Source organism: Ambystoma mexicanum, chromosome 7p, assembly GCF_040938575.1.
Source record: "Ambystoma mexicanum isolate Mex_15411 chromosome 7p, UKY_AmexF1_1, whole genome shotgun sequence".
NCBI lineage: Eukaryota > Metazoa > Chordata > Amphibia > Caudata > Ambystomatidae > Ambystoma > Ambystoma mexicanum.
The window spans coordinates 887,977,926-888,004,679 of NC_090939.1; the positions used below are offsets into that span (position 1 = coordinate 887,977,926).

At 49.9% G+C, this 26,754-nt stretch overlaps 1 protein-coding gene across 5 annotated transcripts in view; it reads right to left on the minus strand.

Annotated features, from left to right (window-relative positions):
* The window catches only part of TFDP1 (transcription factor Dp-1), a 774,278-nt gene that overhangs the window by 189,848 nt on the left and 557,676 nt on the right, over nucleotides 1–26,754 (minus strand). For all 5 annotated transcript variants that reach the window (XM_069637131.1, XM_069637133.1, XM_069637132.1 and 2 more), the window contains exon 8: nucleotides 6,302–6,370. In XM_069637131.1, the coding sequence (XP_069493232.1) occupies nucleotides 6,302–6,370 (69 nt within the window). The remainder of the gene's footprint in view (nucleotides 1–6,301; nucleotides 6,371–26,754) is intronic.

The window sequence follows — 26,754 nt, forward strand, 5'->3', positions numbered from 1 at the left end:
AATGCGCATGTTATCCGCAGACAAACCCAAAGGCTCTAGAGCCGTGAACTCAGGCACCATGCCGCAAAGTTGAGCGACTGTGGGGAGGGCTGCCACATCTGCTGTTCCCCTTGGTGAAGATCGGGAGTTACTGGTAACCTGATCGCCGGACACACCGACAGGTGTTGAAGTTCTGAGAACCAAAACCTGGGCGGCCACCACGGAGCTATCAGTAGAAGAGAACAGTTGACAGAACTCTTCAACTTCCAAATTGCTCGATGAACCAGAGGAAGAGGCGGGAAGGCGTAAGCTCTCATGTTGTGCCATGGGATCTCGAGTGCGTCCCCCAGAGAGGAGGCTCCCAGCCCCCCTCTGGAGGCGTACTGAGGAAGCGTCTTGTTTTACGCCGTGGCGAAGAGGTCCACCTCCGGTGTGCCCCAACGCTAGAAAATCCATGAGAGGATCTCCGCCTTCAACTCCCACTCGTAGCTGACCACTGTCCGCCGGCTGAGGGCAACCGCAGTGACATTCAGCCGGCCCGGGATGTGCACTGCAAGCAGCCAAACCCCATGAAGCACGGCCCACTCCCAAATCTGAATGGACAGACCCACGAGAGGGGGAGACTTCATTCCCCCTTGCTAGTTTATGTAGTACATCGACACCACATTGTCCGTTCTTATGCGGACCACCTTGTTGACAATGAGAGGTCTGAACGCCTTGAGCGCCAGAAAAATCGCCAGAAGCTCCAATTCATTTATGTGCAGGAGCTTGTCCTGAGGTGACCAGAGGTCCGAGACCTGAAGATCTAACGTCGCACCCCATCCGAAAAGGGAGGAGTCTGTCGTGATAGTCACAATGGGGGCTGGGTCCTGGAACCCCACGCCCACTGACAGGTTGCTGAGAGATGACCACCAGTCCAGGTCCACTCATGGAATCCGGAATCATTATCCGTTTGGAATCCGGGTCCACAGCCTGCCGCCAGGAACTCCAAAGAGCCATCTGCGTCCGTCTCATTTTCAGACGAGCAAGAGGGAGAGCCAGCACACACGAGGCCATGAGGCCCAGAAGCCTCTGGAACCACCAGGTCGACATGCTCTCCGACTGCGTAAACATCTGACACGTGGCCAACAGATCCGCCATTCTGTCCCCGGTCAGATATACTTGGCAGTCTATCGTGTTCCAAAGAAAACCCAGGAAAGTCAGGTCCTGTGAGACCGTCATGGAGGATTTCCGCCAGTTCACCGACAGCCCAAGATGGAACAGGAGCTGAAGGAGACTGGAGGTTGCCCGCAGCTGCCAACGAGCAAGGGCTGCGTAGGAGCCAGTCGTCCAAATAGGGATACACATCGATACCCTGGAGACGAAGATGGGCCGCGATCACCAACATCTTCGTGAAGACAAGCAGCGCCGAACTGAGGCCAAAAGGAAGCACCCGAAACTGGAAGTGCTCCTCTCCCAAAGAGAAACTGAGGTATCTCCTGTGTGGGTTCCAAATCAGGATATGCATGTACGCATCCTGAAGATCCACCATGCTGAGCCAATCGCCCGCCTGCAACGAGGAGCGAATCTGGCCGGGTGCGATCATCTTGAATTTCTCTTGGGGTAAAGAAAGATTGAACTGGGAAAGGTCTAGGATGGTGCGCAGGCCAGCCTGGTTGGGCTTGGGCACCGTAAACAGCCGGGAGTAGAAGCCCTCGCCTTGCTCCCCAAGGGGAACGGGTTCCACAGCTCAGAGGAGCAGAAGTTTCTGAACCTCGGCCTTGAGGGAGGGTGAGCCCGACAGCTGAAAAGGAGGGTTAAGGGGTGGGGTAGGGGGTAAAGGTAAGCGGATGCCCGCTGGAGAGACTGACAAGACCCATCTGTCTTCCATGATGGTCTGCCACGCCTCCCAATGAGACGCAATGCGTCCTCCCACCGAGGTCTCGTGCGAGTGCGGAACCCCCTCATTTGGCAGGTTTATCGGTGGCGGTCCCACCTGAAGCTGATGAGGAGGCTGAGGAGCGGGAGAAATACTGCATACTCTGTTGTCTACGGCGGTTATTCCCCACAGGAGTATCCACTCTGCGATTTTTGCGGTCGAGGAAGTCCCTAAAACCAGAGGAAGGTCGACCTTGCGACAACGGCCTTTGAGTCTTGAAGGGAGGCTTAACCAGAACAGACAATGATTTGGCCGTCTGAGTGCTGTCTTTGGTTTTGGTGAGCTCTACATCGGTAGAAGAGTGAAAAAGCTCCTTACCATCAAATGGAAGGTCAAGGACCTTGTCTTGCACCTCCTTCGAGACCTTAGTGGCATGCAGCCATGCTTGACGCGAGGTATCAACCCCTAGCATCAGACCCCGAGCCGAGGTGTCTACGTGATGGGCCGCAGCCTCCAGGAGATCCTGGGTCAAGACCCTGGCATAGGAAAGGCCTCCTCTGAAATCCTCCAGCTTCTCGACCAGAATATGCTCCTCAAATTCCGACAGACCTCTCCACATCCGCATGTTAGATCCCGCCAAAATCAATTCTGCATTGGCCTGCCTGAGCTGCAAGGCCGAATTGCAAAGATTTTCCTCCCTAGGGAGTCCAGGAGCTTGTCCTCCTTTCCCAAGACCTGAGTTGCCGTCGCGGAGGAGGAAGCTGCACGTCTGGATTGCAACGTGGCCGCACCCACCACTGTGGAGGAGGGAGGCGGACAAGACGATCCTGTACCTCGCGTCAATCTTTTTATTTACAAAAAGTCCCGAGTGTGGCTTTTCCCAGACTCTTCGGACCTCGTCCAGAACGTCCTTCTGCAAGAACAGGCCAGTACGCTCCAAAGGAGACAAGGTGAACGCCCCAGAAAGCACACCCTCCTGCGGGGCAGGTGCCTCGGGCACCGGAACATCCAAGAAGCTCATGTCCAGTGCCCGGTCATGGAAAGCTCTGGTAGAGCGGGGCAGGTCCTCGTTGTCCTGATCGCCTTGAGGGCCATCTGACAGGTCTGGCTCTTGCTGAGCCGAGTCAGGCACTGCCTTGTCCACTGGGGACAATGTTGGCACAGGTGGAAGAGCAGGGGGATGCACCACGGGCAAGGGAGGCGCTGGCGGAACCACCGACGGAACGGGTGAAGCCGGAGGCGCAGGTGGACAAATCTCCTTGAAAGCCCCTTGAAATATTCCCTCATGGGGTCGGAGCTCATAAGCGCTTGAAATTTACCGAAAAAGGTGTCCTCAGGAAATTGTTTCGGAACCTGAGGAGGCCTCTCATGAGGTGGACAAATAGAGGGACGCAACGGGGAAGGGTGCCACACAGGCGCCTCCACCGATGTATCCACATAAATCAAGGGAGCCGCCCCCACGGGCAACGAAACATTGTGCGGAAGAGGCATCTGGGCGTTCCAATCATAAACCGGCCGGTAAGGATGCGCACAAGGGACCTTAGGTTCACCCGAAGGACCGAACCCTACACCAGGGGCCGATGGCGTAGTTGTAGGGGTAGTACCTAAAATGGCCGCCATGGTCATGGCGGGAACAGCCGCCATTTTGTCCTCATCTGAGGGGAACTGCGGCATGTGAGGAAGTGAGGCAGGGGTCCCTGTTGATGGATCAGGGGTCTTAATTTTAGCCTTAACGTAAGGAACCTCGGCAGAGCCGGTACTATGAGGCCTGGAATGTTTCTGCGACATACCAACCGCCAACTGAGCCTTCGAAGGAAGAGCCTTGGCACTGCCGATAAAAAAAAGAATCTTCTTTGCCCCCTCAACAGATCTGGTGTCACCGCGGGAACGGGGCACTGTCACCAACAGGACCTTGCCCGGCCCCTCAGAGCTGTTGGTAGCCTTAGCCTCTGTACGAGGGACCTCGGACCTAGGCCCGGTAGAAGCCTTATCGGCACGGGTCTCGAACATGCGTTCGGTAACCTCAAACCCAGCCAAGACCTCGGGGCGTACCCCGGTTTTGTTTTTGAGGGAAGCCGAAAGAACGGCCTCAGAGCAAGCTCCGCTACCCCACAACTCAGAACTGGGTCTACACACAGCCCCCCCACAGGAGGTACTCCAGTGATCACAGGCCCCTTACGGAGACCCTCGGAGAAAACTCCAGTACAATTATTAGGCCCGACAGGCACCTCAGGGCGAACCCCGGTAACAGAGCTATCAACGCCCCTCCCGGCTTGAGAGGAACCCGGGAAGGTATCCCCCGGCCGGGGTGCTCTGAAAATCAAAGAATTTACTGGGCGTTTTTTCTTCTCATCGATGAACGCCTGAAAATGCGAAGGAGGAGTCCGTCCGAACACCTCCTCCCACCACTCCAACCGACGTTGAAGAGCCCGGACCGAAAGGGAGTCACAGTAAAAACAGGAGTCCCAACGGTGTTCCGGACCCAAACACTCTAAACAAAGAGGATGGGGATCCGCCCTCGCGAAGCGACGGTGACACGATGAACAGTCTGGAAAATCTAATTTAAAAGACAGACTAGTAAACGAACGCCAGCGAGAGCCAGAGAGGGAAAAACAGGAAGAAAATCTTCCGAGGATGCAATTGCGTCCAGCCCCGATCGTGCGGAGAAAAGGACTGGTGGGCGATGCGCGTGGCTCCGTGCCGGGCCCCGCGCAGGAAAGCGAGGAGGGACACATTTTCGAAAAAAAACATTTTGGATGCTTTTTACAAAAGTGCTCCGGTACCCGTCCCACAGGACGGAGAGATGTCCCATAAGTATGGAGGAAAGGGGACGGGACGTAGGAGTATACCTTACTATGCTCCCGGCGCACTCTGGCATCAAGACCATATGGTCCGCTTTCAACAGTTCCTTATCAACCAAGCTGAGAGTGTGTCCAGATCAGATTCCCCTGGGATCGAGTGAGCGTGAGTTGATATGTCAATGTGTTTTATAACTTATTGTTCATTCCTTCTGTATTGTGCCATTGTCTTTCATAAGAATTGAGACTAGTTAGTGTGCTGACCGTGTATTGCGCTCTGACATGTGTGATTGCTGTATACTGCTGCCTACAAATAAAAATTAAAATCTTTGCAACACAGTGGGGCAGAAGGGATTTCTATTTCATATAGGTGTAAAGCTGTTCAGCAACTCAATGTTCATATTAAGATAGCGGAAATCGTAAATGGGCATATGGTTGCTCATGTGACAGATCCCACGTCAAATCATGGGTTGTTTGTTAGCACAGCCCTAAACATGGCATGCACAAAAATTGACAAAAAGTGGGCTGGATACAATTTGGAAGCTGGATTATTATACCCTTTATTTTTTAAAGTTAGGAGAAAAATGATTTTTAGGGAGTCTGAAATAAGTCCCATTGCCAACCAGAGTATTTTTCATAAACTAGTAAAATATGTTTTAAATATTTCAAAAAGTATTTCAAAAAAATATTTATTTGCACTTAGTTATGCATAATTAAAAGATACATGTTTACAGCTTCGTATCAGGCAATAATAATAGGAGCTTGTTCCTATGAATTACTGGTCCAAAGATATCCATGGAGGTGTGTGGTTAAGGGCAAAGAGAAAAGCTTGTATGCATCAGTTTCCCATTTGTTGTTGGCAGTATTGTTACTCCCAATTTTTCTTTTTTGGGAGTATTTGGCAATTTTTAGGGAGTAAAAGTGGCCACTACACCCCTTATATGTAGGGCTGCAGGCAAAACCACCAGATAGTCTTCTCCATTCAAGATATTAACACTTGGGGCCTGATTCACAAAACAATTTCCTATGGGATTGCGCCATTATTAAACACTTCCATGAATCAGGCCCTTAGTGTTTCCCTAACAAGTGCAGACTAATGAGCGCAACCAGTCTTCTAAAAAGAAAAGGGAATAAACTTGGTCTGGCATCTCCAAAACAGTCAAGCCGTATCACAACTATAACACATGCCATCAACATTTGCTTTTGCAGAAGATACATCAACTTCTATGTCAGTGTGGTAGGAAGTTGGGGGGGGGGGGAGCGCAGAGACTATGGATGGTACCAATAGCTTCACACATCCTCAATCACCAGCTTCAGGACTGAGTATTGTTCTTGCAGATGTTCATCCTCTTGACTTGTGCTAATATGTGACATCAGTATAAAGAGGCAATTGGTGAGGCAGTTTCCCCGAGATGTTTGTGCTGATTTTTCAATACATTGAGTGTACAGATTTTAAATCTTAATGTCTCAGCTCTGTAGCAATTGGATACTACTTTAATAAACTGACAATAAAAAAACTGATTAGCAACACTGGTGCAAGGGTGTTGTGTCATGCCAATTTTTCTTTATCGCATATGCAGGGAAGATAGACAAAGTGGAGTTAAGAGCACCCCAATATTGAAGACATTATGCTAGGGCGAAGTAGAAGTAATTCTCAGAACATTACCTGCAAAATAAGTTCTTGTAACTGAGATTGTTTTTGCTTTATTCGCTCAAGTCTTCTTTGCTTCTCAACCTTGAAAAGAAAATGGCTTTGTAAATTAACTGAGCAGATTATAAACAATCTTATTGTATTGAACTTAAGCCCAGGATTTTATACCTAAAATTCGTGTTTTTAAATGTATAACATTAACAGCCATTCACTACTATACTAACTTTAGACAATCAGAAGATCGGTGTCCTTTCTTGGCATACGTAAGCATACAATCAAGAGTAACAACACTTAAGGTAGTGTGTCTGCTTTAGAATTTTTCAAAGCACATGGTCTCTCACAACCAAAGTTCTATTAAAATGCCAAAGCTCTATTAAAATACCAAATTCCCACATTGTAGTTTTCCACTGGAGTTCTGTCACCAAGTACCTGTGGCACAAATTTGCACGTTTTTGAGAGGCAATTATATCTTAAGTAGCAAAACATTTTAACTGCACCAAATCACCACTGTAATCTTCTCAGGGCCTGCAGGCTTATCAAGAAGCCGACATTGTGCCCCTGGCTGAAGTTTCCAGACCATAGTCCCATGAAGAATAAAAGAAAAATTGGAAGCAGAGAGGATGTGTGGATGGGGTGGAAAGCAGGTAGGTGCCAAGACAGAGGAAGACACCCATATTGGAGAACCAATGTTACAGGTAAAGTATTCCACTCCAGTATTAAATATGCCTTAGGATTGCAACCTTTTGACTCAAGACAGGAATCGCAAATCTGCCAATTACTTCCAACTGACATCTATGAATGAAGTTTCACATCAATGCATCCAATATTAGGAAATGTAAAGAGAATGCATGAAAGAACAAATTACTTACCTCTTGGTAACGTTATTTCGGATGGATTACCAGATTCCACAGATCCATCTCATCAAGGACTAGATGGAAACTTCTATGGAAACTTTCAGCCACAGGTGGCACAGCTCGACAGTTATGTCCCTCGAGCCAGTCATAGCTCAGGACCATCACATATGGAGCCAGATATGTCCCATGACCTCAGTTCGTTTCCCCTAGCAGTCAGCAGCCAAGGGACCCTAGAATGGCAGGTGTACGAGTTATCTACCAAGAGAGGCTGGGTGGGAGGAGGATTAGGAATTTGTGGGAGAAAGGACTAATCCATTAGAAAGCACATTAAAGGAAAGTAAGCCGGTTGATGTGCGCCAGAGCCTTGGCAGGGACCAAAAGCTGCACAGTCGCATTAACCAACGGGCACCCCAACAAGTATATTAAACATTTTTATAGCACAAACACTGATTGGGAGCAACAACAAGCTGTAAATGTCACAGGGAAAAACAATGATACACACAGGCCTCCAGATAAGGTGCGTACAAGGCCTTTTTACGCACGAAAATCTTGGCAATACAACAGCTTTTTTTAATTTTCCTGTGTACATTTACACACGTTTAGAGCAGAGGGCAGTGCAAAGGTCAGGTTACTTGACACAAACCAGAACGCTTCTTTTGATTTAGATCTACATGGATGGAATTGCAAGCCATGCCATGGATAAAAGCCTCTGAAACAGAATGCATTTCTCCGAAGCCTTTCAAAAAAAGAAACTGCACACCGATCAAAGGAATGGTTTATTTCCATTCAACTTCTGCTGTGTTACTGCTCATGGAGCAAACAGCACTGTACATATTTTCCTAGCATTTTAGGATTGCATTATTAATAAGATGGAAAACTAAGTTTCAATTGAGAATTAATATTTAGTAACAAATTATGCTTTTTTCCAGTGAAAGCAAACCAGTATTTCACAATTGTATTTTTCAGCGTTCCAGTGCTGTCTGCATAATCATGCAGAGGCAGATCATTTTTATACTTTTAATTTACATTCCAACTATAAAAACTGTAAAACTGACTATGCACAGTCTAGTTTGCATCCACCTAATCTTGCAGTCAATGGGGTACATTACTATAAATGGTCCGTGACAGCAGAGTCTTTGCTCATGGGTGAGTGATTGTCATTACACCAACACAGGTGTTCTAGCCTCTCAAATCTTCAAGACTACAATTAAAACATCCAAAACCTGACTCTCCAGGAAGTGCAAGTGCTGTTCAAAAACAAACAAATGAGTTACATTTGTAATTGAAATAGAACAACTCAGCAAAAGCTGTCCCTATGATAATCCAGATAGGTATTTAACTTTATGTAGAGCTTCATACATGGTTCGTCCAACATCTAGGCACTGATTATTATACCTCAGTCGATACTCTGTTAACTGACCGCTGAAGGATGTTATCCAATAAGATAGCTCAGCCGGTTGAGCACTTGCTGCTGTGATCTGTACCTGATCTGTAGGTTGCAGGTTCGAATCCCGTCAAGGCCAACTCAGCCTTTCATCCTTTCGAGATTGATAAAGGAGTACAGACTTCAGTCTGAGGATAATTATGATAAATATGCTCTATGTACAGTGCTTTGCCAAAAGCGCTATACAAATAAACATTTGACCATGAGATTAGATTTAGAATTTAGCATGGAGTCCTTGCCCCCTGCACTGTTGGATCATAACATTGGCATACCATTATGTAGTAATAGCTCCAGGAAATGAGGACTTTCATTAAACATCAAAAGACAATTCTGCTATCGAACCTCAAAACACAATGCACTTCAGGTTTGCTTTACTATGTAATTGGCTAGGTTTTTGTGTTTTCAACATTGAAATATATACAGGAGAGCTCAAATGGCCAGACCTTAAAGAAATAATGAAAGGTGTATTCTGTCGCAATGTAGAAAGGTGCCGCATAGTAATGATTTCCAGCCGGCGTGTGCGAAAACTATGGATGTCATACATTTTACTCTTGCAAAAGAGAAAAGTCATTTTTACACTCTGAAAATCACATTTACTCTCAAAGTTTAAAAATAGGGAGTGAAATATTCTCACCTCAAAATCTTATCTGGAGCACTGGATGCAGAGAACTTAATTCACCAAGAAAACATTAGTAATAATGGCCACAGTACATTATATGGATAAGGTGTGCGCAAGATAGTCAGAACATAGGTCACACCACAGTGTCGCTGAAAGAGCCAGGCCGTCTGTTCTTTCTTCAACTGAACCACACCAAATGGGCTGAATTGCCACTAGGCTTCAGTTCCAGATTCCGAGCATGACCCCAGAGAGGGGAGTTCCGATGCTCAGTCGGGGCAAGGGTGGTCTCAGGGGCTCTCCTTCAGTAAGCTAGCATAAAATGACTGCCACATAAGGTCCTGAGACACCTTGCTTGAGACAGGAGTTCAGCGAGTCCAGTATTGCTCCGATGAACTCTAGCGACTGGGATGCAACGTCTGGGACTTTGTGAGGTTTAGGAAGGAAAAAGTTCTGCAAAAGCCAGCAGGTGTGGTGCCAATGTGCAGTCATTTCCTGTAGCAGCAATTTAATCGCCCGCCTCAGATCATGGCCGGAAGGTGTGTGTTTATTTTAGCTAAACCACAAGTGCTATTCCCAACTCAAGTGTGAGGAGGCCAGAGGTGAAAATCGTTCAGCCTCAAGCATCCAACTCATTGCTCTCCCTATCCGAGAGAAGAAAGGGACGTCGCAGACTGACATCACCCTGGAGGCTTGGACTGCTAGACTCTGGCATTGGGTGACCACACAAATACCATGGCCCAGAAGGAGCAGGTCTCTGCTGTTTTGCCAGGTCACGGACCACTGAAAGAACAGAGCCAGGCTTCTGCGGGACCTCTTCCTGTACTGCTGCTTTCCATAGATGAAGGGTCTTCCTCCTCATGGACATTACTAAAGGAACTGGCCACCTTCAATGAAGGATCCAATGTCAGCGATTTTAATGGTGTCCTTTTGACACCTTTGTGGAGGTAAGTGGTGGCACAGGTCTGGAGGGCCTTTGGATGTATGGGCTAGCAGGATCCACAGTACTTCGTCATGTTCCCCAATGCAATACATAAAAACCAAATGTTGCTGGATGGTGTTGAAAAAAATCATAGGCACAAGCACAACTCTGGGCAATCCTCCAGACCATCACAACGCATATATTAGTTTTCAAAAATTGATTAGCAAACTCTGCTAATTAAAATTGTCTTGATTAGCAACCCAACTTATTTGATTAGCAATATTGTACTATTATTTTTAATGTAAACAGACATTTGTGCGCAAAACCTAAAATTAGCAATATAGCATTGTTTACCGCTGAAGTAAGTTAGTGAGACGAGTAAGGCCTGGCAAATTCTTTCAAATTCTGCTAGACCTGCAGGTTGAGTAACTTAGTTTATCTACTCGACCTAAGAAATGCATCCGTCCCATGCCAATCAGCTTAATGAAAATCACAAATAGACATGATAAAAAAGGCTCTGAAAAGAGTTTGGTCAGCATTCCAACGCAGGTGCAAATATATAATGCAATCATAATCAGAGCAAAGCGAACCCTGGAGGCCAACTACAGCGTGTGGCATTGTCAAGCACAGTGTATGGGACTGTAGAAGATTTGTAGATGTACAGAGTGGATGGAGCTATTGATCACTACTTTGTGTAAACATCTCGTTAGCTTTGTGCATTCATTATGTAAGAGGAAAGCAAGTAAGACTAATCAGAGTGGATGGTGCAACAGGCAGAGAACTAGAAACATTTGGTGGAATATTGCAATTTTCAGCCATCTCCCTTTCAGTGTAGCTGGCATATAGAAACAGGGTGATAAGATAGAATGCCAGCGAGTGTGGGATCAGCTCATGAGTAGAGCACCAGTTGCACAGATGTATACAATGAGCATGTACATTTTGAAAAGTGTTCACTAGTCAATGTGATGCATCTTCAGCAATTAAATTAAAAACAGTTGAAATTATGATATTTAGATGCATTAACCTACATTTTACTGTAAAGCTTGGAGACTACAGTTGTATAGCAATACTGTAACTATGCATTATGTAACAATTTACATTTTTAGGAATGGAATTACACTGTCCAAGAAATGAAGATAATCAAGTTAACACATACTGGTCTTTGCCAGACATGATATAGTGAGTGTAATAAAGGTATCATTCTAATTAGGTCTAGTTAAAAAACTAGCACAACCACACAGATCTTTGGCACTTAAGATTAGAGAAAAGGGTTACTGCTGCACTCTCCATTAGCCCCTTTGAACTCGCAGTGAACAGAGAAGAGGACGGCGAGAGACCGGGGTAAGAGTTGTAGCACAATTGTATTTTTCAGCGGTATGTAGGGTGAGCTGGGCCTTCATTGAACAGGGTAACTTAAATACCTAGCTTCAGAAAACCGACAATTGCATAGCAAATTGCTATGCGACTGCTTATTTTATGCCTTGCATAGATATTCAGCCTACCAAGCCATAAAAGGGGAAAGGCCATGTGCAAATCAGGCTTGGCCCCACCACAAAATTAAAGTTACACACTGTAGTGAGAGTGCACAGATTCCTTAAATCCCCTTTCCTGCATCCTTGTGGGTGTCACACCCATCATGGGGACTGGACCGGGAACCTTTGGCTGCAAATAACTGAGCATCCCCTTTATATTTAGTACAGCGCACAGGGTGCAGCCCCGGGCGTGGAAAGCTACCCCCTCGCGAGTCCCCGGCCTGCTGAACCTCACCTCAGTCCCCTTTGAACACACCAGGTGCTTGAACACCTGGCTACGCAGAATATTTTAGTCCCTGCCATACAAGCAGGGGAAGGTGGGTGGGACGTATGGATTAAGGGGGGCCGAGTAATCTAGCCACTACAGTGAGTAACTTATTACTTCTACGTCCTGTCCCCCTTTGCTCCATCCTTGTGGGCGATTCAGCTGAACAAGACCATGAGATAGCTCAGGGGCAACGTGCTGGCCTTGGAAGCAAGACGACACAGAGCACCACAAGTTCGATCCCCGGGTCTGAGCTTAGAAACCTCTGGGTATTAAGCACATTATAAATAACTTATCATATCATTGGGTGGTGCTGTGACAAACTGTCTCATACTTAAGACGAAGTCAAAAAGGTTCTTCAGAACCGCCCGACCGAACTCTGCATCCCGCCTGGACCTGGCAACCAGGGAATAGTGCTTACATAAGGCAGAAGGAGTGGCAAAAGTAGCCGCCCTGCTGATGACATTCCAAGAAGCATGTCTCTGAAAGGTGACAGCTGTAGCTTTTGCTTTGACCGCATGGGCAAGGATCCCCGCGGGGACCAGCATACCCGTGGGCGTATACGCCTCTGAAATGGCCTCGACCGTCCAACGGGCGATAGAAGCTTCGTAAGCCTGGGTGCCGAGAGACAAGCCCCTGAACTTGATGAACACATTCTGGGACTTCATGAAGGGTTTCGTCCTGGAGAGATAGAACTGGAGCACTCTTTAGGTCCAAGGTCCAAGGAATGCAAGGCCCTTTCAGCCTCTGACTGAGGGTTCGGAGAGAACACCGGCAGGCACATTTCCTGATTCAAATGGAATGGAGAGACCACCTTGGGCATGAGGTTTGGACGAGTGCACAAGATTACCTTGTCGTTCTGAAAAGTAGTGAAGGGCTTGCAAGACCGCAGCTCTCTGACCCTGTGCACCGAAGTGAGCAACAAGATCACTGCCTTGAGTGTCACCAAACTGATGTCCACCGAGGCCATCGGCTTAAAGGGCTTGCGCTGCAAAGCCCCAAGAAACACGTTGAGGTACCAGACTGGGTGAGGCCAATGGACTGGAGGAAAGAGCCTGGAGAACACCTTGAGGTGTGCTTTCACCACATGGTTGGCCGCTGAAAAAACATGTTCTGGGGAATTCTTGTAGGCCCCAAAGGCCGACAAATGAGTGCAGCAGGTATCGACCTGAATGCCAGAATAATCAAGATGTGCGGGAAAAGCCAGCATGTCGTCCAGGCAGCAGGTGAGGGCTGTCCAGCCCCTTGTTTTGAGTCCAGTGACAGAATGTAACCCACTTGCTCTTGTTCTGAGATCGCATCAACGGCCTGCTGGCCTCCTGTACTATGTTCCAGTTATCGTCGGAGAACTGGGCATGATGCAGTCTCAGCTGGTCATGAGCCAGGCTGCTAGGGCCAGCCTGGCTGGGTGTGGGTGCTCCACTGCCCCGCTGTGCTGCATCAGGAAGCCTGGATCCTGGGATCACAGCTGCATCAGTTCTGACAACCATGCGCTCAATGGCCAGTGGGGGGAAAATTGGGATGAGGCTGCAGCCCGAGGCCTGGAATTTGCAGAGTCCTCTGGAGCAACCGAGGAGGAAACACATAGCACATGCAGCAGTGCCAGCAGAGCTGGAACACATCCGCCAGAGATCCCCCATCCTGCTCATGAAGTAAGCCGGGGTGCTTGGAATTCAACGGAGACGCAAATAAGTCCAGAGCCAAACCTCCCCCGCCTCCACTCCCGCCCCCCCATCTCTGGAACAGGGGCAACGCGCAGTTGATGTGTAACTCCCATTCATAGGTGTTGAAGCCCAGGTGGCTGAGTTGATCTCCTTCTGCATTGTTGACCCCTTGGAGATGGACCAGGAAGATCCAAATCTCCTCCAACAGGGCCCATTCCCAAATCGACACCGCCTCCATGCACAGGAGGAGGGAACAAATGCCACCCTGCTTGTTCAAGTAAAAGATTGTCATGTCATTTTCTGTCCTAACCAGAACCGCTTTATAACTAATGAGTGGTAAAAAGTCCCCAAGAGCCAGCCCTGAACCATGCAACATGAATTGAGTAGCCCTGCAGAGTAGCCCCCAGACCAAGAGGGAGGAATCAGTCATCACCAAAGTGGACGCTGGCAGGGTGAAGTGGACTCCCAACTGCAACATTGCAGTCCAACAGCGACCAGTGAAGATCCGGTATGAGGCACAGGGCAATAGGAATTCTGTCTGACAGCGACCCGTTTCCTGGTCCCAGTTGGTCGCCAGGTGGAGCCGGAGTCATCTCATCTTGAGGCAGGCATGCCCAACTGTGAGCATGCATGATGCCACCAGGCCCAGAAGGTCTGGATCCACCATGCTGAGGTCAAATATGCCAGAAAGTGCCCAATCGCCTTGCTGAGGGACAGGAGCCTCTCGGGCGTGGGGAACACCCGCTGCACGGCTGTGTCCCAGCACACTCCAAGGAACACCATGTCCTGGCCGAGAGCCAGTTGCTTCTTCCGCCGGTTGAGGAAGAACCCCAGCTGGTGAAGACCGTCTGCCAGTTGTGGCAGTGCACCGCCACATCGGGTGAGCTGGCTCTCACCAGCCATCCAAATAGGGGTATAAGTGGTGGCCCTCCATGCGAAGGAGACCCACCACCGCATTCATCAGCTTTGTGAACAAACGAGCGGCTGAATGACAGCACCCTGTACTGGAAGTGGTGCGACAATCATGAAGCGCATGCGGCTGGCAGATGGGGACATGAAGGTATGGATGCTTGAGGTCTAGGGAACACATCCAGTCCCCTGCGTATCGAGACTCCTAGGTGCACTGGGGTGTTAATCTTCAAGCGTTCGAGCAGTAAAAGAGAGGTGGAAGGCAGAGCCCCTGTCTGACTGAGGAACCGGCTCCACCGCCTGCATGTCCAAAAGAGGATCTCCTGTAAAAGAGTCAAGGACCCCATCTGAAGCAGGGGAGGAGAAGAAGGTAGAGGAAAAGGAAGAGGGCTAATGAAGCCTGTGGAGACCATCAAAAGAATCCAACGATTCTTGAAACAGTGCTTCCAGCTGCATTAATACAGCCAGCTGGTACCCTACAGGCAGCTGTGTTCTCGGACCATTACGTCATAGCTTCTTGGCATTTGAGGCAGGAGCAGAGGACGGGGAGCAGAAAAAAAAAAAAAACATGTATTGTCCTCTGCTGCTTCCTCCTGTGGTCACTGGGGGACCAGTCTGATCTGTGCGCACCACGGTCACGGAATCCCTTGAAGCCGCTGAAGGAACAGGGTTTGAAGTCGTTACTGCTCTAGGTCCGAGGGAGGGACTTCTGCCCTGGTTTATTCAGGATGGCCAAGGACTTAGCAGTCTGTGTCAGGGTCTTCTTTTTCATCAGCTGGTCATCCGTGGAGGAATGAAAAAGTTCTGTCCCCTCAAAAGGAAGTTTCAGGATCCTCTCCGGAACATCAAAGAAGAATTTCATGCCGTCCATCTCATCTCGACCCCCAGGCACAGGCCTCTGCTGGCTGTGTAGATGAGGGAGTCCGAAGACTCCATGAGGTCCTGTGCAACTACATGGGCCTCCGCGAGACTGGACTTGAAGGAGGCCAGTTTCCCCAAGGAGAGATCAGGCAGGAACTCTGCAATCCCTCGTTACAGCTACTGGTTCGTTGCAGCGAGGAGGGTGCAGCTGCCATTGATATAGCAACGGCTGTCAAAAGACACAAGGGCGTTATCCTCTTTGGAAAGGCAACTGGCGGCAGCCCCTGCCCAGGACGAAGGCTTGGAATACAAGGAAGCCGCTGCAACGACTGAATAGCGAGGCTGAGGGTGGGAGGCCAGGACAACTGGTTTCCCATCCAAAAACCTAAACCAGCTGCCCAACTTCTTGTTCTTCTTGGCGTTGGCCCTGGGCTTCTGCCAGACCTTCCTTGCCATGAACAGAACATCTTTCTGGAGGGGAATGCCTGAACGGCTCGTGGCACGCTAGGCCAGAATCGCGACCAACACCTCTCTCCCCCCCACACCCCTCAACCTCCGTGACTCCCATGGGGTCTGCTCTGGCTGGGGGACCACCAAATATTCTGCAAGGCCCTGAAGACTTTCATAAAACGCCTTCACTGATGCTGAAGGCTCTTCGTCCTGTGCGTCATCGCCATCATCCCCCACCCCTTTTTCCAGACTCAGGGGAGTCTGGGTCCTGAGACACAGGAGCCAGAGGGGTCCCCACCCCGATCTTTACCCGAAGGTGGCTGGGTATCAACAGGCAACTGCGGGGGAGGTTGCAGTGTTGGTGGTACAGGAGGAGGGCGGTTCAGAAGTACCGACAAGGCCTGGACCAGTGGAGGAACGGGCTACAGCACTGGCACTGCCGGAGGGCCCAGAGGAGGGGGGCCTAGGAGGCACGACCTGTGGGATCACCTCCTTAACGATGCCTTCGAGGAGCCCAGTCAATTGTGAGGAGGAGGAAGTGCTTGAAGAAGCGATCCTCACATGCTGCTGGATCGCGAGGGGCACAGCCCTCAGCCGAGCTGTGCCGCCTTTCCTGATCGAAGTGCCTAGGAGCATGTGGTGTGTAACCGTAAGGCTGAGAGGGGTAAATGGAACCCTGCAGAGACCATCGGCCTGTACCATAAGGCTCGCCACCACTTCCTCAGGGAAGGGGACTGGAACCGGCATGCAGGACACTCAACAGGTGAAGGACCCGGGAGATGCCCTAAATCTGAATCCAAGATGGCCACCGTCCTGGCAGGCTCGGTTGCATGCTTGTCTGCCATCTTTAGGCCAGGTGCCATGCCCTGGGGAGGAAGGGCGCGCAGGCCCTGTCCCACGTGCTGGCTCAGTCATGGAAGGGCCCCCAAGACCCTGAAGCAGGAGACGCCCTCAGAGATGCCTCCGGTAGGCTGTGAGCCCTCAGCTGGTAGTTGAATCACGCTGCGCAACATCCTCTGAGGCGGCTCTGGTAGGCTGGGCGCCCTCAGCTATGGAGCTGGTAGTCATTTTGGTACGTGCTTCAAACTGGCTCCTGGTAGCAGAACAAGACGATCCCTTGCACCAGGGTGCAAAAGAGGACCACCATCTGGATTGCCAGTATGTGTAACCGCCCAGAAGAGCCCCACGGCATGGGAGCCCGTTACCTTATGGCCTCGGGTCTGCCAGAACCAGAATTCAGAGCTCTCTTCACAAAGGAAACCTCCGGGAATTAGTCTCCGTGCTGAGGAGCCTTGCTAGAAGCAGGGCCTAACTTGTCTTGACATGGGGTCCTGGCAACAAAATCATTAAGATGACTTGGTGGAAAAGAATGGAGCATCTCCCTCCAGCGGGAAAGACTATTCAAGGCCCAGTGACCGAGAGCTCTGCAAGCTGCGCACGAGTCGCAGTGGTGGTCGGGCCCCAGACACTCAAGACAGAGTGCATGGGGTCCAAGGCAGGCAACGAGCGATTGCAGTATTCACATCTCGTAAAGTCTCCTGCAGCCAACATGCGCTGGGGAGCAAGGCACCAAAGGGAGGTAAGAAGATTAAAAAACCAAAGAACCAGAAGCACACGAAAAGCTGAAAAGGTTTCTGCGCCTTGGTGCCAGGTCTGACTTTCCATGCGGAAAAGGGGATGAGGTGAGGCGCCAGAGGGTGGGGTCTCGGGGGCGTCCCCACACCCTGTCCTAAATTTAAAGGGGAAGCTCAATTATTCGCTGCCGAAGGTTCTAGTACCATCCCCATATTGGGGGACGCCCACAACGATGGAGAAAGGGGAGAGGGGACGTATGAGTAAGGGACAGTCCAGTCCAAACTGCTAGGTCACATACCGTCTGCGCAAGACCACAAGCATCTGCAGACATGTTTCGGCCTTAATGGGCACCAGTGAGGAGCAGCTTGGTTCTCTGGGCCCAGCAGGCTCGGGACAGACGGCTGGGCATAACTGTACCACGCAAGGTGACTACAGCAAACTAAAAGTGGGTGGCTGAAAGAAAAAAAATAAAAGAAAAAATAAAACAGCTCTGGCCAACTCTCCAGACCATCATTATTGGGCACTGCAAAAAAAAAAAACCTGGAATATCCAGAGCCCCTGGATGGAAGAGACCAGCTCCATCGCACCTGCATGCATGTGTAAGATCTCCCTTAACATAGGCTACCATCTGCAGCAACGGTTACTGTGTTGTCCACTATTGCTTCTTTCTGCGCTCGCTCGGAGACCTGTCCAGCTGCCGAGCTCTCCAATCACAAAACCCCTTGAATCCGCCAAAAAGTGCTTGGTTTGGAGTCTGACCTACCGTGACCTTGGAGGAAAGGCATGGGTCCTGGCTTTGTAAGGATTGCCAGAGACTTTGCCATCTGTATGGACGTTTTCTTTTTAGTTAACTTGTCATCCGTGGACGAGTGGAAGAAGTCTGAGCCCTCGAAAGAGAGGTTGAGGATTCTGTCCTGCACATCAACTAAAACCCTGGTTGCATGCACCCAGGATTTTCTCATTTCTAAGCCATGGCTTAACTCCCTGCTGACAGCATCGATTGGGGGAGATCGTGGACTCCAGGAGATACTGCGCACTGTGCATGCCTCTGCCAAACCCGCTTTAAATGCAGCCTGCCTATCCAGCAGCAAGCTACGGAGGATATCCCCCTTTTCCCTCCACAACTTTAGATTCGCATCACTGAGTACGGCGTCAGCGTTAAGACTGCCGGAGGTGCAGACCCGCATTGAGGTAGGTCCTCTTCCCAAAGAGGACAAGAGAACCGTGTCCTCCTTGGACAAGCAACTGGTAGAGCCAGCCACGGACAAACTTGAGGGTTTCAAGTACATGTCAGCGGCAGTCACAAGGCTGTGGGTGAGTTGAGAGCAGCATATGTTCACTCTCCAGGAGACTAAAGCGGCCATCAAGCCTCTTCCAAAGATGTCCTTCTGCAAAGGGATGTCTGAGTGCATGGTTGCCTGAAGGGCCAGGACCTATGCTAGGACACCTGGTTCCTGTTGCGCCTGTTCTGGCTGAGGCACCACCAGAAATTCAGCCAGGCCCGGACGACAGTCGTGAAAGGCCTTGACCAAGGCCTCATCCTCCTCTGCATAGTTGTCCCCATTGCCCTGCAAAGGAGGAGGGGAGTCCTATTGGAAAGCCACCAGAGGGCCCCTCCCTGCCTCTGGTTTGCGCCCTCCAGAGGCTGATCCGGCACCAGATAAGACTGCAGTACAGGTGGGAGCGGTGGAGGAAGTGGCAGTGCTGTGGTGGACGAGGAAGCGGAGCAGGCACTAGAAGTGGTTGCGCAGCCGCCAGCAGTTGAGGGACTGGAAGCCCAGGTGGAAGAGGCGGAAGCCCCAGCGGGGGCAGCTTGGAAGACAACAGCTGAGGGAGTACATCCTTGATGAGCTCCTTCGGGAACCTAGCCATCTGCTGCAGCCACATAAGGAGGAATCGCTCAAAGAACCTATGCTTGCACGCTGCCGGGTGGGTGCATAGACAAGGAGGACCCCAGGCCTTCTGACGCGCTGGGCCTTCCCTTCAGTTCTGCACACCTACAGACCTGTACAGAGTACCCGAAAGACTGGCTGGTATGCACGTACCCTTGGGGAGACCAGTTACCTGAATCCTGCTGACAGGAGTCGAGCCTGGAAGCACACAGGCTAGTCCCTCCTCTCCCCCCACCCCCAAGCTGTCCACTCCAAAGGAGAGGGAGCCGCGGGAGGCCTGAAATCTGTCTAAAATTGTTACTGTGTCTGCAGGTTCTGCCGCGTGTTAGTCTGCCATTTTGCTTTGAGCCACACCCTGAGGAGTAAGGCATGAAGGCCTGGGCTGCCATGTGGGGTCCGACATTGTAGCAGACTGTTTTACGATCAGACCCTGAAGAGTTTTCACTGATCTCGAGCGGGCTCCGGTAGGCTGTAAGCCCTCAGTCAGCTGACTAGTAGTGTACTTGTCCCCCGCTCACCTTAAAAGCTCCAGAAGGCTGTTTGCCCACAGCTGTAGAACTGGTCGTCATAGCAGGGTACTGCACCTCAGGCTTGTGCCTGGAAACAAAGCCTGAAAGCCCCTCGCACCCCAGTGCAGTAACAGGGCTAGTATGCATCCCAGTGGCAAGCCCAGGAGAGCCCCTGGGCCCCTCGGTACAGGGGCCGGTAGCCTTAATGGGCCCCGACCTACCACCGGTCCCAGGGTCCGAGTCACACCCTCCCAGCTGGCAACCCCAGGAAGGAGTCTGTGCTGAGGTGCCTTCTCATGGAGAGATTACCTTGGCATGAGGTCCTCGAGATGGTTTGTAGGTGACGTATGGAAGATCTCCCTCCAGCGAGATAGCCTAGTCTTTAAAGACCATGGCGCAAGTGAGACGCACGCTGTGCAGCGTGATCGGGCCCCAGGTACTCTAAACAGAGGGCATCGGGGTCCAATGCCGCAAAGTAACAGTTGTACGATGCGCACCTCGGGAAGCCTCCTGTGACCGACATGCTCCGGGGGAGGCAAGACACCAAAGGGATGTGAAATCAAAAGATAAAATGGGGAAGGGCATGGTATTGAAAAATAATGCCCACGCAAGCTGGCAATTCTGCTCCCACCCAAGCGTCAAAAGGGACTGGGGTGAGGCGGAGGGCCGGACTAGTGGTCGGTCCCTGCGTGCTTTAAATTTAAAGAGGACGCTCACTTTTTCACCGACTAAGGCTCTGGTACCGTCCCCATGTCTGGGGACACCCACAAGTATGGAGAAAAGGGGACAGGATGTAAGAGCATGAGGAAGTACATTAATTGTGGATTTCTACTTGCTAGATCTAGAGTGCTTGTTCCATGTGATTGTAAAGGTTGACTCCCACAACACCAGGTCATGTTAAGAGGGACTTTTTCTTACCATGTTTTCTCCGTTATTGTGGCATAGAATGTTTTATCATACAACAGAATGTGTTGAACACAAACTGACTGCTTGCAGGTGGCATGGGGAAATTTAAATTAATTCAGCGCTTTAATATCTCCCTCCACCTGGCGCTTTGGTACATAAGGAAAATGGGCCTTAAACTCTAGGGTCGAATTAAAAAGAGGAACAGGACAATGCGCACAGCTGATTCTCTTTGGCCACTGCACTGGATTTTGTTTGTAAAAAAAGAAAGGCGTCTAAATATTTCACAAAACATAAATGGTCTGCCAGGTCATCTAACCTTTCTAGATCATCTTCAGGATCTAACAGTGCTCCTTAAGCAAAAGCTTCTATCTTGGCTCTCAACAGGTTCCTATATTTCTCCAGCATTGGATCTTTCATAGATTCAGATGCTTGAATATTCCCCGTCGTCAGACTGGGAATCCTCGGTGATAAATTAAATAATAAAAATTTTATATATATATATATATATATATATATATATATATATATATATATATATATATATATATATATATATATATATATATATATATATATATATATATATATATATATATATATACTGTCACCTAGCAGTGCATGTACATAGCCCATAGCCCATTATAGCCTATGAGCCACTCCATTATGTAGTCCCTCCACCTCACTTTGGTCCTTTATGGCCCGAGCCAATGAGGTGGCAGGGCTTAAGCTCCGCCCCCGGCAGCCATCTTCAGATTTTTCACCGCAGTCTATCAGACACAGGGAATCCTCAAGCTCTCTGAGCTTTTTTCAAATTCTTTCTACTTTTGTGTGGAATATATTTGTAAAATATATTCCATCTTGTCCCCCTTCTTAGGGGCTTTCTTTCCAATTAACCTTGGTGGCAAAACTTGTTTTCCTCTCAAAATCGTCGACTGAACTTCTCTTCAGAAATGGAGGCACCTCAGGCTGTCAGGAAGCCTTCCCTGTTCAGGGACTGCACGAGGTGCAAGAAGAAATTGGTTTACTACAAGGACCCCCACGAGCATTGCATTTATTGTCTGTACCCACATGACATTAAAAAATGCGAGATTTGTAAAACTTTTTCCACCAAGACCCTTCATGACAGGCATAGAAGACTCCTTTCATACCTGGAATCCAGGGATCAATCTTCGGACGAAGAGTCTGTCAGAACAGCTCCTGTCCAATCCAGCACTCCATCTGAGAGGCAAACTTCAAAGAGAAGGGCCTCTTCAGTGGAAAGGAGTTTCTCTCCCAAATCCAAAAAGAAAACCCTTTCTGCCTCCAGCTGACCTGTCAAGCCAGAAAAAGTCAGCAAAATCTGCCTCCAGAGGTAAGGAGGAGTTTGCAAAAAACGGGGGGGGGGGGGGGCAGTCGTCGACGGTTAAACCGCCCACGAATGAAGGGAAAGGTAAAGGCCCGTCATCGGCCATACCGTCGACGAAACCAGCATCGACGACGCTTAAGACATCGTCGACAGTTAGATCATCGTCATCGGACATATCGACCGCGAAGCAATCGTCGACGAGCAAGAAACACCACTCGTCCACGAAGCATTCGTCCATGACGCAGTCGTCCACGGAACACACTCCACATTCGTCAACGAAGCCCTCGTCGACGGGAAAATGTCAGTCGACGGGAAAATCTCAGTCGACAGCGAATCCCTCGTCGACGGGAAAATCTCAGTCGACAGCGAAGCCTTCGTCGACGGGACAATCTCAGTCGTCGACAGGGATAACATCATCCATAACGCCTTCAGAGGCACCGCAAATTTCGGCAGTTAGAGGAATTACTGCCTCTCACTCTTGAAGCTCCTGTCATTACAAGCAATATCATTGAGAAGAATACTGTAACTGAACCTCTGGTGCAGCAATTTTCGCCTTTGGGGCACATGGCAGAACTTCCGGATATAATTCTTCAGGAAGAATTCTCCGATGCGGAAGTGGTGGAAGAGTCCATCGGTCCCTTACCGAAACAATACAGCCCTCCTTGGCACCCGTCCACGGGAGAATCCGAATATCCTCATGACCCGGTGCTCATGTTATCCGTGCAGAGGATTGTAGAAGAATTTTACAAACGGCAAAGGGAGAAGCAAATTCCGATTAATCCCATTCCTAGAGAGTCATCCCCGATTCCAGGCACATCGGGTTGCTCTTCTTACAGGAGTAGACCGCAAAAACGGATGAGATCACCTGTTCGAAGACCGAGGAGCAGCACCCACAGTGCTTCACCTACAAGAGTCCCGTCACCACAGTCATCGCACAGACCGCGATCTCCGGACGTAGATCCCACCATGGTACCGTCCACCATCTCGGTATCAGACTGGCAGGAGGATCCTTTTGGTGAATTTTCGGAACCAGAAGAAGGAGAAATTACTCAGGAGCCAAACGCACCCAGTGATTGGGATGACTACGTCGTCGAGAAGCCCAGGAGGAGAGACTCGCCGGGCAAGGCCTCACCACCGGATGATCTCGTCTCTTTCCATACCATAATAGGTAAAGCCGCAGAACTGTTTAAAATTCAGGTTTCTTCGGAGGAAAGGCAATCAGTGCTCTATGAGCACAGGGACAAACGAAGGAGGACAGTGACCACAATTCCCCTCCTCGATACCATCTGGGATTCCGGATCCAAGATCCTATCTACGCCCTTATCGACTCCGGCGTTGGTGTCCAGGCCAGAAAAGAAATATAAAGCTCCGGATTCAGCACCGCTTTGTTTAAGGGGTCATACTAAACCGGACTCAGTTATTACAGTGGCGGCTAGAAAGAAACTCGCCAACCCCTCCTCACCGTTGTCGGCACCACCGGATAAGGACGGACGTAAATTGGAAGCCATGGGCAGGAAAGTATCATCTTCTGCATCACTTACAATCAGAGCGGGTAATGCACTGGCCATGACCGCAAGATTCGATCGCGAGCTTTGGCTCCGCATGTCTAACTTGGCGAAACAATTACCACCGGAGCTCCAGGAGGAGGCAAAATCCATAATCGCGGATGGTGAAGCAACATCGGATCAGATGATCGACGCATCAGTTGATGTGGCCGAATCAGGCTTCAGGCAGATGGCGCACGGCACAGTGCTCAGAAGGCAGGCCTGGATGAAGGCTACTAACTTTAGACCTGAAGTTCAGGCGCAGATACTAGACATGCCATTTGACGGCCAAGATCTCTTTGGGAAAAAGATAGACGACCATTTGAAGGCAATCAAGACAGACACTGACACAGCCAGAGCCATCAGTTCTTTAAAGGACAAAAGTAAGGACCACCGGTCTTTTCGTCCCTTTAGAGGTTCATCTTCCAAGTTCAGGGGATACAGTCGTTCCTCCTATGGTCAAAAAGCACAAGGCGGCACGTACCAAGGCAATAAATATCAGTCATCAAACAGATACGCCCATAGAGGCAGACGTGGCTTCGCCCAAGGGAAGTCGCAAGGCAAGCAGAACTGACGACCAATCTCCCCCCCCCCCCCTTCGCCACACCCTGTGGGGGGGGGAAGGGTGAGCCAGTTTTTCCAGCGCTGGCGGTCAATTACATCGGACAAATGGGTGTTACAGGTGATCCGAAAGGGTCACACCTTGGAATTTCTGGACCAACCTCCTTCCCTGCCTCCAACTCCCCGCAGAGTGCATATGCTAGGACAGGTCATGTCCGAAGTGAAAAAACTGCTCCAGAAGGCAGCAGTAGAACCAGTACCCTATTCTCAGAGGGGAAAAGGTTTCTACTCCCGATTCTTCCTCGTCAGAAAGAAAAACGGTCAATGGAGGCCCATCTTGGACCTGAGGGCTCTCAACAAGTTCATCAAGCGCATAACTTTCAAGATGGTAGCTCTACAAGGGGTGCTACCTTGGTTAAACAAGCACGACTTCTTGGCCACTTTAGACTTGGAGGATGCATACTTCCACATTCCGATCCATCCAGCACACAGGCAGTTCCTCAGGTTCACAGTGGGAGGGCTCCACTTTCAGTTTCAAGTGCTTCCGTTCGGTCTAAAATCGGCGCCAAGAGTTTTCACGAAATGCCTGGCACCGGTAGCGGCAAGTCTCAGGAGAGCAGGAACGGACGTTTTTCCATACCTGGACGATTGGCTGATAAAGGCAAGTTCAGCTGCAAAGGCTCGTTCGGCAGTGTCGAGGACGGTCAACCTCCTAAAAGAGTTAGATTTCTCCATCAACCAGACGAAGTCCTGCCTCGTTCCCAGCAAGGTAGCTCTCTTCCTGGGAGCCGAGCTCGACTCCAGCATTCCCAGAGTGAGACCATCCACAGAGAGAATAGCAGCGATTCTACGCTTAACTTCGAACTTCCTACAGAAAGAGACATCTGTACGCTCTTACAAATCCCTATTGGGCATGATGTCATCATGCATATTCCTCATACCTGCAGGCTTCGCATGAGGCCAGTTCAGGAAGCTCTGGACCACCAATGGAAACAAGCTTTCGGATGCTGGGAAGACATTGTCCAGATTCCATCGACGTTGCACAAGGCCCTTCGATGGTGGAACGCTCCGAGGAATCTTCTACAGGGAATGCCGTTTCAAGCACCGACATCGACCCTCCTGCTGCGGACGGACGCTTCCTTATCAGGCTGGGGCGCTCATCTTGCGGACCTCCAAACCAAGGGATCTTGGTCGGCACAAGAGTCCCAGCTCCACATCAACGTGTTGGAGCTCAGGGCCGTAAGGTTGGCGCTGAAAGCCTTCCTACCGGTTATAGCTGGTCAAGTTCTTACAGTCCAGACAGACAACACGACCTCCATGCACTATACAAACAAGCAGGGAGGCACGAGGTCTCAGATTCTGTCGCAAGAAGCCCAACAGCTATGGGCATGGGCCTTGCGCTACGGGATACAGATCAGGGCAGACCACCTTCCAGGAGTGGACAATGTCCTAGCGGACAGATTAAGCAGAGAATACACAGCGTCACACGAGTGGGAGTTGGACGACAGAGAAACCCGACGGATATTTGCCTTATGGGGCCATCCACAGATCGACCTTTTTGCCACCAGGAACAACAAGAAATGCAAGATATTTGCATCAAGATACCCCGAGCACCAATCGCTGGGAGACGCATTCTCAGTGGATTGGTCGGGGAAGCTCCTCTACGTCTTCCCACCCATTCCCCTCATGTCGAGGGTACTTCGCAGGGTGAAAGAACAGGATTGTTCCTCGATTCTTATTGCACCCGATTGGGCACGGCAAGTCTGGTACCCGACGCTGAGACATCTATCCTGCAAAACCCCGATTCGTCTCAAATCACATCAATATCTACTGACAACAGAACCGCAAGGTCCTCCACCACAACCCGAGGAGCCTGTCCCTCAAAGCATGGTTCCTGAGCAGCGTAAACTGATGCACCTAAAGTTACCATCAGAATGCTGGGATATCATCAGGGCCGCTAGAGCCCCGTCCACGCAACTCACCTACACCAGAAAATGAACTAGGTTTTCCAAATGGTGCGAGACCTCTGCGATCGATCCCCTCACGGCCTCGGTTGATCAAATTCTGCCTTACTTGTTGCACCTGGCTAAATCAGGGCTCTCACTGTCCTCTATCAAGGTCCATCTGTCAGCCACAGCGGCCTACACAGTAACCGCGGAGACGCAAGCCTTACTCTCCTTACCAGCGATCAAGATCTTCCTGAAAGGACTGATGCGTACTTATCCGCCTACACCTACACCAGTTCCGGACTGGAGCCTCAACACCGTCTTAACAGCCCTCATGCAACCTCTCTTCGAGCCCATACATAGATGCGATATGAAATTCTTGTCCTGGAAGACATCCTTCCTGGTAGCCATCACATCGGCCAGAAGGATCAGTGAGTTACAAGCTTTGTCTTCGGAACCTCCGTTTACCTTGTTCCAGAAGGACCGCGTCATCTTAAGGCCTCACCCTAAGTTCCTCCCCAAGGTACTTTCGGAGATGTCGTTCACTGAGCGCATTGTTTTACCAACCTTCTTCCAGAATCACGCTTCGGAAGCGGAAAGGACATTACACTCTCTAGACGTTTCTAGGGTGTTGAAGTTTTACTTGCAAAGAACCAAGGAGTTCCGCTCCTCA